Source organism: Mauremys mutica, chromosome 3 (assembly GCF_020497125.1).
Source record: "Mauremys mutica isolate MM-2020 ecotype Southern chromosome 3, ASM2049712v1, whole genome shotgun sequence".
Lineage (NCBI taxonomy): Eukaryota > Metazoa > Chordata > Testudines > Geoemydidae > Mauremys > Mauremys mutica.
Genome location: NC_059074.1, coordinates 112,953,104 through 112,963,184, shown reverse-complemented (window position 1 = coordinate 112,963,184; position 10,081 = coordinate 112,953,104). Strand labels below are relative to the sequence as shown.

Here is a 10,081-nt window from a genome sequence, read left to right as displayed (position 1 = left end):
CTGAAAGACATTACTTCACATTAGAAAAGGGTAGCTCTGTTTTGAGAATGTAATTTTTTCTTGTATATGTTATCAACCTTTCATTGTAAATCAACATATGAAGTAACTGCAGACTTAGTTTGTTTATTTATTAAATGAAGAGGCAGCACATGTATTGAGGCTTGAAGAAAGCTGCTTTGATACTTGTTGACTTTTGGCACATGTAAACTGGTTTCCAATCTAAAATATCAGCATATGCTTCAGTTCCTACCTCACAGATATTAAATCTTGATTTGATGGCAGTTTAAACAATTATCTACCACCACATTAGTGCTGAGCTAAAGTGCCTGTTAATGACTGGACATGTTTACAAGACATATGCTTTTACCATAGCGAGCTCTGCTGAAGATTCAACACACTACTGTTCAATTAAGGGATGAGCATTCCCCATCTGCTTGATACCCCCTCCACTAAAATCAGGCCTGCCACATGGCTAGTTCTAGGGTGACTTCTTTAATCCATACAGGAAAAAAATGCAACCTTAAAAGGTGGCCTGCAATTGAAAAATTACCTCTGTATCAAACTGTCAGCATAGACCTCTTGAAACAGTGGCCAGCAGTGATTAGGCCACATGTATGCTTTTCATGGTAGGTTAAGGAATAGCCTAGCTCCACCACTGTTTTTGACCACTTACTTACACATCAGTACTTTGCTCTCATTGTCAGTCTGTATAATTAGCCTTTTTCTAGTTCTGCCTAGTTTAAACAGGTGCCAGTATTAAGCCACTTGCTTGTCGCATGGAAGTAGTCAGATCCAATGAGTATTGCTGTTTCCCTACTCTGATGGTAGATTAATTGCTCTGGCTTTAACATTGTGCTTGGTGTGAAGTGAAGATGGCAGGAGGTGACAGTAGGGCACATGCCTTGGTAAAGGGCACTTTAAGTATTTACCTTTTCAGTTTGCAAACTCCTTACTACCCAAACCCGGAAGGGCTGTCAAGCATCTTCAGGCCTCTCACTCCTGCCTGGCTGGCTGGCTGGCTTTCTTTCTTAGATTGCTTTATATAATGTCATAACTGAAGACTTCAGCTAATTTTGGCACAGACAAGTCCACTGTGGTTCAGATCTGAGACATTTTCAGTTTTAACTCCATCTTAATGTTGGCCTGGCATTTTATTTTCAGTATGTTAAAACCCTGAGGAATGTTGTCTTAACTGTGTTGGAAGTAAGCGTACACTCCTTGCCTTACTCACTGAGCTGAGGTGCTTCTTACTCAAGGCAGCAGAGCTGGGATATAGGAATTGATGACTGCATTCTACTCTACCAAAGCTGCAATTAATGTTTTCCATTGTCAGAGCACTACGCACACTAATTCACCCCCCACCCTTATGAAAAAGGGAGGTAAATTGTCACCAGATGAGGGAAGAGAAGTGACTTCTGTAGAATGAGATGGTGTATATAATTGACTCACATGATTTAGGCTTTGTCTACACTGCCAATTGAAAGACATCACTTTTGTCATTTGCAGGTGCTTTAAAAAGCTCTGCTCCCCTCCCCAACAAAGCTTTTGCTGAGGCAAGTGGCAGTGTAAAGGGCTTGGCTCCTTGTCAGCAGGAGTACTCGCCTGCCGTCAATGCGAACCCCGCTCATAGGGGGTGGAAGTAGTTTGTCAGCAAAAGTGCAGACAAACAGCATTTACACGGCTGTGTCACTAAAAGCTGTATAGTGTAGACAAAACCTTAGTGTTTTCAAAGCACTTCACTGTCCTTGACTGAAAGTGTAGAGTTATTGCTAAAGCCAGGCTAGAAACAGAATGTCTGGCTCTTAACCTTGTTTGACTACACTGTCATTGCAGAGCTTCAGACGTTTGGTCATCCTGACATGAATAATGCTATAGAGAAAAAGCCTACCCCTCACAGATTGTCTTCAGAGAGCTGCTGCTACACCTGTGAAATGGTGATAATGTATTAATAATTTAATAGGTGGTATTGACCTGTTTTTTCCAAACTTCCTTATAAGAAATGACTTACAGTGGAAAGCTAATCACTACCTTTTTGTAGAGTGGTAGCAGACTCTCCATATTATGAGATAGTCTTATGACTACAACCATAGCTTTTTTTGGGAGTATGCAAGAATTACTCACTTGTGTTCGCAGGAAGGGAAAAGCACATTTAAGATTCCTAAAACTAGAGCTGCTCCTACAACTCCAGTCCCAATGACTTCCATCAGCTTAAAGAACACAGGAAAAGATTTAAGCCAGAACCCGCACAGCTCTTTTCTCAAGTATTCCACCCACTGGCACATCACCTGAAACCAAACATGTTAAAAGAACAAGATAAACATATTTCAGAAACTAGTGCAGTCTAGCCACTGGTGAATCTCTACAAGATGTATTAGCTCTGTTTTAAATGTATAATACAGTTCATACACCGCTTTACACACCACTTTTAATTGACAGTCTCCCTGCTCAGGAAGATCTGACACATGCAAATCTGAAATACAGCCTTAGAGTGATATGAGAGGAGATCCCATTTTTGGGTGGGGAGCTGAGAACCACAGAGCAGCTGGAGGCAAGGCTATAGTGAAGCTTAGATGTAGATTACATATGCTACTTGGGACCAGAATAGCATTTCCCTGCTATACACTGCAATGGGAAAGGGGTACTGGTGATGCAGCAGCAACATTATATTGGCTATGAAGCACCTTTGAGGGCTGCCTGATAGAGCACAAGAAGGTAGAATGTTTGGAGAAGAACCCCAGTGATTTTTTTCAACTATCAAACTGCTGGGCATTAACCTGCTGCAGTGGTGACTTGCAGGTAGTGTTTCGTTTTCACTCGCTTTTTGTATCTGATTGCAACAGTCTTTAAAAACAGGAGCGTTGTAGCAGTAACTACTCTCCTCACCTGGGAGTAGACTGAACAGAATCTTTCCTTTGTGTGTGATTGTTGCTGGCCTCTAAGGGCTTGGCTACACTTGCAGCTGTAGAGCGCTTTAAGTTAAACCGGCCTTCGGAGAGTGCAATAGGGAAAGCGCTCCAGTCTGTCCACACAGAGCTTAAAGCGGACTGGCATGGCCACATCTGCAGCACTTGCAGCTGCATTGGGAGCAGTGTATTATGGGCAGCTATTCCACCATACAAGTGACTGCAACATGCTTTTCAAATGGAGGGGTGGGGTGGAGTGTGACAGGGAGAGTGGGGGGGAGAGTGAAGTGTGTTTTGGAGTGCTGAGCGTGTCAGCACACTGTCTTGTAAGTTCAGACCCTCCTCCCTCACTCAAAGCGAACTGTTTGCTAATCTGGTCTGAGGAAAAAAAAAAAAAGCCAGCACTCCAAAAGGGACCTTTGAAAGGGCACTTCCACCTCCCAAGTTCACAACAAAGACAAGAGAGGCCACTTCAGTTAAGGGGATTATGGGATGTTTCCAGGTCAATTAGAGCATTGTAATATTACTTCTCATTTACACTGGCACTGAAGCGTCTCACCCAATACGCAACAGCTGTTAATCCTCTCGAGGAGGTGGAGTACCAGGAGTGCTCCAGCCAGGGAGTCAGAGCGCTCTACATGTCTTGCCAGTGTGGATGGGGAGTAAGGTAGAGTGCTCTGAGAGGCTTTATTGTGGTATAACGTGCAAGTGTAGCCACAGCCTACGGCTATGTCTACACAGCAAAGAAAAATCCATGGCTGGCCCCTGCTAGCCAACTCAGCCTCAGGTGATGGGGCTGTTTCATTGCTGTGTAGACTTTCAGGAGTCTACACACCAAATAAAACAGCTCCTGAGCCTGCTGGCACAGGCCAGCCACAGGGTACGTCTACGCAGCGAAGAAAAACCCAAGCAGCAGTCTGCAAAGGCCTAAAATTTAAGAATTTAGGTGTATTCTCATCGCTTAGCTAGTTATAGAGGTATAAAAGAAAGAAAGAATCAAAATCACTGTCTGCTGGTATAAGGGCCTTCTCTTACTGTGACAGTCTAAGGCCTTGTTCTTAGGCTAAGCAGCAAAGGCAGCCATAAGCTGGGAAGTGTATGGTCACATCCTGACATTCCAAACTAGTCACAATGAAATAAGGTGCTATAGGGCTGTTAAGAATACAATCCTGTCCTGATATTCCTATCACCTCCAGAGAAAGGGAAGAGCCTAGAAGATGTAAGAGGAAACTTAGTTTGATAGCATCCTATCTGGCAAGAACTCACTTATCAATAGCTGGGCTGTGAAATCCTCATTTCTGTATTATTCTATCACTGTAGTCTCCACTTCCCTACTGTTTGTCTGTATAATCTCTGTCTGGTTCTGTGATTGTTTCTGTCTGCTGTATAATTAATTTTGTTGGATGTAAACCAATTAAGGTGGTGGGATATAACTGGTTAAATAACCATGTTACAATGTTAGGATTGGCTAGTTAAATTTCAGTAAAATGATTGGCTAAGGTATAGCTAAGCAGAACTCAAGTTTTACTATATAGTCTGCAGTCAATCAGGAAGTAAGGGGGGGAAATGGGAATGGGGATGGGGGAATTGGAATCATGTTTTGCTAAGGTGGGGGGAAATGGGAACAGGGACACAGGCCAGGCTCTGTGGTGTCAGAGCTGGGAAGGGGGACACTGAGGAAGGAAACTGGAATCATGCTTGCTGGAAGTTCACCCCAATAAACATCCAATTGTTTGCACCTTCGGACTTTGGGTATTGTTGCTCTCTGTTCATGCAAGAAGGACCAGGAAATGAGAGGGTGAAGGAATAAGCCCCCTGACACCTGGAAAGTCCCTCCTCTGAAGGAACTATTCATTCTTTTCAGCTGTCTCTCCCTAGAATAGCTATCATAGCCTCTAGAAAGGCACAATATGTTTGCTGAAATGGCATGTGGATGGCCTTCGTGTTGCAATGCACAACTTACTGAATCATACTTAGGGGGCAAGGGGCGTCTGGCTTCCTTTCCTAGCCATGGATTAATGGGGATAATTTACTGCTTTCTGCTTGATTCCAAAGAAGGAGAGACTAAGATTCTGTAACATTAGCACTATGCTGATAAACACAAACTTAACTGTCCAGTCTTCTCAACACCACTCCCCCTAACTGCCATTATTTTCTTCTAGATTTCTCACTTGCTCTTATCCATTTCCACTGCTAAACACAAAATTAGAGAAATTTCTGATTCAATTTTAACAGGGACTTAAGATGGACATCATAAGTATTTTAAACAATTACCTTATAAGATGATGGAGGCTCTGTCCTGAGAGGAGTCTCTGGTAACTTGCCAGGTAATGTCTCTTCATCTACTGTAGTTTCTACTTGCCTGAGGAGGTAGTGACTGGTTGGTTGCAGTGGGCCTTGAACATCTACTAAAGAAGAAAAGCATCATTAATTAAACATTTTTAGCTTCATTTCACCCACACAACTTCTGGTGGAGCAGTATATAATCTAACAATGCACACAGTAAGCAAAAGAAAGTAATGCTGCATGTGTGCGTGCACTGTGGTCACTTGCATCCGAAGAAGTGGGTATTCACCCACGAAAGCTCATGCTGCAAAACGTCTGTTAGTCTATAAGGTGCCACAGGATTCTTTGCTGTCTTAGGCAAGTCAGTTCACCTCTACATGCCTCAGCTTCCCTCTCAATCAAACAGGGATAGTGAACCTTGCCTGTCTTTGTCAAATGCTTTGTGATCTATGCATTAATAGCATTATGTAAGTGCTATATATTACATACCTTTTCCTGAGAGATTGGGAAGTGTAAATAACATGTCATTGTCCCTGGGGATGGAATACAGCATGCTTTCCTTCAGAGGAACAGTATGGTTTGAATGTCTAAGTACTCTCAGGCCCTTAATTAATATGTTTATTTCAGTAACCTCCTCTTGCTGAACCTGCAAAGGAGAAAAATATTGGAATTCTATATCTGTTTTAAAGTAAGGGTGAGGCAGGCCACTGGCTAAAAACAAGCTCCATTAAAATACTCTAGCATGAAGATTTTTGTGGATGCACAAGTATTACTAACATAATTAATAGTATTTCTTTTTATTTACTTATACATTAGCATAAGTGCATTAAAGGTTGGGAAGGTGCCTGTTCCTGCAAGAAGGTGTGTTAATATGATCGGCTTGATTTTCAAGAGTTGTATCTAATTCATTATGGCTATGATTCAGAAAGGTATTTAAGCACCTGCCTCACTTCAAGCACGTGAGTAGGCCCAGTAAAGTAAATAGGATTTTGCACGTGATTTAGTATACTGCTGAACTGAGCCTTACGCTACTGGCCATTCACTAGGCACTACTGCTACCATTTCCTACTTTACAAAGTCTGACATCAAGGGATAACGCATTTTTACACAGGTGTATTTATCTGCAGAGCCAGTGAGGTGATTTCTGATATAACCTGCAGCAGCTCAGCTTGTCAGCAAAACAAGTTCTGCCAACATGATTAATATCTCCATTTGTCCTTCCAGCAGCTTACGCTTACCTACTCTTTCTTTAATTTAAAGCTACAATATTCAGAGCAGGGAGTGGCACAACACTGATGTAACAAAGTTATTAAAAAGTACAAACAGAATATGCATATTTTGTAACCATATTTATACTAGATTGACCTAAAACAATCTCATATTTTTCCTCCACGCAAATATTAGGTGATGTATTATTTTGACTTGTTCTTTATTTCTAAAAAATCATCATTAGAAGTACTTACTTATGAGGGAAAAATTTCAGTGTGAAGAGTAATAAAACAGCTGTTCAAAATACAAGACCAGGAACTGACAGAAATCCGGCATGTGCATTGGGTCCAGGACAAAGACTGCAACATGGAAGTTTGTCAACAAAAAGGAATGCAGTAGGATGTAAGCTATTAGCTGGATCCTGCCCTTCGGTGATGCACAGTATTGCATAGCTCAGAATTAAAACTACTGCATAATATGAATCATCTGTTCACTGTCAGATGATAATCAAGATTGGATGCAGTGTTGGTATCCGGATATTAAGGAGACAAGGTGGGTGACCAGCTTCTGTTGGTAAGAGACAAGCTTTCGAGCTATACAGAGCTCTTCTTTGGATTGAAAAGAGTGAAAGCCCCAGACAGAAATAAAGCAGTTTAATATGCTGGTACTAACTCCCTATCAAGATTTGAAGTATTTTGTATAGAATAGTGAAAGATCTGAAACAAAGCATTCCTACTATATGGTAGTCACAGTAGGAACCAATGCAACACAGGCTTAAGCTAATTTTTTTCATAATAAAAGGTGTAATACACACTTACATTCTAAAACACTCGAAACAATGAATTACCAGATCATTTTAATAAGCTACAGTCACAATTATTTTGACAAATGTACTACCTGTTAAATGTCTGTGCATGCACAGAGAAAGGAGAATATAAGCCATTTTGATAATTCCTTATTAACAAAATCAGTGTTCTACTGCTGTGGTAAATTTCATAGTGAAATCTCAACAAAAACTAGAGCCTGTATAAGACAGAAATGTATACTAAACCATAACCTGGACATTTTTACTTGCTGCTGCAACAACTTGTATCATTAGGTATGCTCAGTGCAGAACTTCTCTGGTTTGAAGAGTGAGTGGCTAACAATTTATGCAAAAATTTTGAAAAATAAAGTGCTGCATACTTTCAATTTTTTTGTTGACAGATATTTCCTGAATTCTCATCTCAACTATAATTGAGAAACATCTTTCCATAGCAAATTAGATTATTTTTTCTTAAGAGCTCATTTGCCCTCGGTGTGTCTCTCCTAAAGCCTGTCTGTGATTATTATTTTCATGGCAACTACCAAGTTTTTGGGGATAGGGCATTGCTTAAAGTTCACACACAATATTCTATAAGGAGACAAAATAGTCTAGGCCTTGATCTTGCAAGGTGCTAAGCACTTTATCCCCAATCCAGCACAGCACTTAAGCATATGAGAGTTAAAACGTGTAAAATTACTATTCCGATTTAGAATGGGCAAACAAACATGATTAGTGTTACCTCTCTCCCATCGATTTCTGTCACCTCTTCCTGAATGACAATCAACTGCAAATTTGATCTGGATGCCAAGGGCCACTCACGAAACATGATGCGAACACTGACAATTCCCCAATGCCTTTGATCCAATAGGTTATCAGAGTTTCTAGTTTCCACTGTCAACAGATAATTATGCAGTGCACAAAGTCACAAAGAGAAACAGAAGTCCCACCGATCTTCATGACCTTACTACCCACAACTGCCTCATACCTGCCACCCCAAAGTCTACCATGATCACACACTCAACATCCCTCCACCTCTCTCTCTCAATGCTTCCTGGACACATCTACTGTCCTCCTCCCCAAACACCATGCTCCCACCACTAGTGAATGTGTGTTAGATGTGAAAATGAAGAGTCCAAGTTTGTGTTGATATTTTGATGTGCAGGTGGTCAGGCATATGAATTGAGGCTGGTCTGGATGTCACATCCAGGTTGTTGATGCACTGCACAGCTTGTCCGTGTTGGGAGACACAAGGTGCTTGGCCTTGTGTCTTCAAATCACCCAATAAGACCCTAAAATATTCATTGCTTTTACAGTAAAGCCACTTAATATCAAAATATTTTTTTAATTATTTATGTTTTTTATTTATGCAGCAGTGCCTTGCATTATGAAAAACTTATGGCCAAATAAGAGAAAATACTAAGATAAATTTATATAGGTATCTCCCAGTGGATCCACAAGCTTGTTGAATGTTTTCTGAATTACGATATTGAATATACAGTTAAAGGGCCAAATCCTAAGAGATGCAAAGCACCTGCAGCTCCCGATCCTCACAACCTTTAAATGCCAAGTCCCCTGAATTCTGATTAAATTTAATGGGAACTGAAGACATTCAACGCTCAGCAAAATAGAACCCATTGATCTCAATAGGAGTTACAAGTGCTTAAGAGGGGCTGAGCAGAATTTAACAAAGTTCTTAGCACAGAACTACTCAGTCAGAACTCAGACTTCTGTCCAGGGCAAGAACTTGAATACTTAGGGCTTCAGCCCTCAGATGAAGTCAGTATAGTTAACTTGCTTTTACAATAACATAAGAGACATCAGAATGAGGACCTTAGTATCCTATAGCACTTTAGATCTTCAAAAGAACTTTACCAATGTTATCTAATTAAACCTCACAACAACCCTGCAGAGAGGTTAAAAGTCTTGTGCCAAGGTCACAAAGCTGAGAACAGAACTCTAGAGTTCCTGGTTCCTAGGCCTTGCGTCAAATCACTTTTTTTTGCCTAGTTTCTGATTTACATAGCACAGGGGTTGGCAACCTCTGGCATGTGGCTCGCCAGGGGGCCGGGCCAGTTTGTTTATCTGCTGCATCAGCAGGTTTGGTGGACCGCAGCTCCCACTGGCCCAGGCCAATAGGGGCGGCGGGAAGCGGTGCGGGCGAGGGATGTGCTGGCCACGGCTTCCAGCCACCTCCATTGGCCTGGGACGGCAAACCGCGGCCACTGGGAGCTGCAGTCCGCCAAACCTGCCGACGCGGCAGGTAAACAAACTGGCCTGGCCCATGCTTACCCTGGCGAGCCACGTGCCAGAAGTTGCCAACCCCTGACATAGCACATTTGTACAATTTCAAAAGCACTGTAGATTAGTGGGTTGGACAATTAGAAAGAAAATGGAATTTGAGAATGCTCAGCATCTCGCAGGATAAAAATCTTGTCTTGCATTTTTCTTGAGTCAATTACCTCTGAAGTAAGTTACACTTCGAAATGTTTTATGATCTATACTAGAGATGAAAGAGATAGGAACATACTTTTACTACATGTGACAAATAGTAATGAGTTACTGCCTATCCCAGAAAGAGAGTATTTAATTATTTGTTTGTCATCCTTTGGGTTTTCAAAAGACAAGGTCACAGCTTAGAAAAGCAATTTAAAAGACCATTAGTAAAGGTCTGATCATAAAGGGCAGATGATCTCAGAAGCCAACCTTGAGACTGACCATAACTAGTGAATCTGCATGTAAAAGGATCTTCAGTCAAATGAACATCATTGTCTCAGCTTCATTAATTATGCAATCCACTGTGCAAATCCAAGTATCAAAACACTTTTGATTGGCAGTCCTTGCACAAAAGACTACACCACTGAACTAGGGGAAGGAGAAC

At 41.4% G+C, this 10,081-nt stretch overlaps 1 protein-coding gene across 5 annotated transcripts in view; it reads right to left on the bottom strand.

The window, feature by feature from the left end:
* The window catches only part of GINM1 (glycoprotein integral membrane 1), a 36,868-nt gene that overhangs the window by 8,430 nt on the left and 18,357 nt on the right, over positions 1-10,081 (bottom strand). For 4 of the 5 annotated variants that reach the window (XM_045008985.1, XM_045008986.1, XM_045008983.1 and 1 more), the window contains exons 4-7: positions 7,943-8,094; positions 5,679-5,835; positions 5,178-5,311; positions 2,122-2,285 (exon numbers count right to left, since the gene is read on the bottom strand). In XM_045008985.1, the coding sequence (XP_044864920.1) occupies positions 2,122-2,285; positions 5,178-5,311; positions 5,679-5,835; positions 7,943-8,094 (607 nt within the window). The remainder of the gene's footprint in view (positions 1-2,121; positions 2,286-5,177; positions 5,312-5,678; positions 5,836-7,942; positions 8,095-10,081) is intronic. The other variant, XM_045008984.1, reaches the window with a different exon arrangement.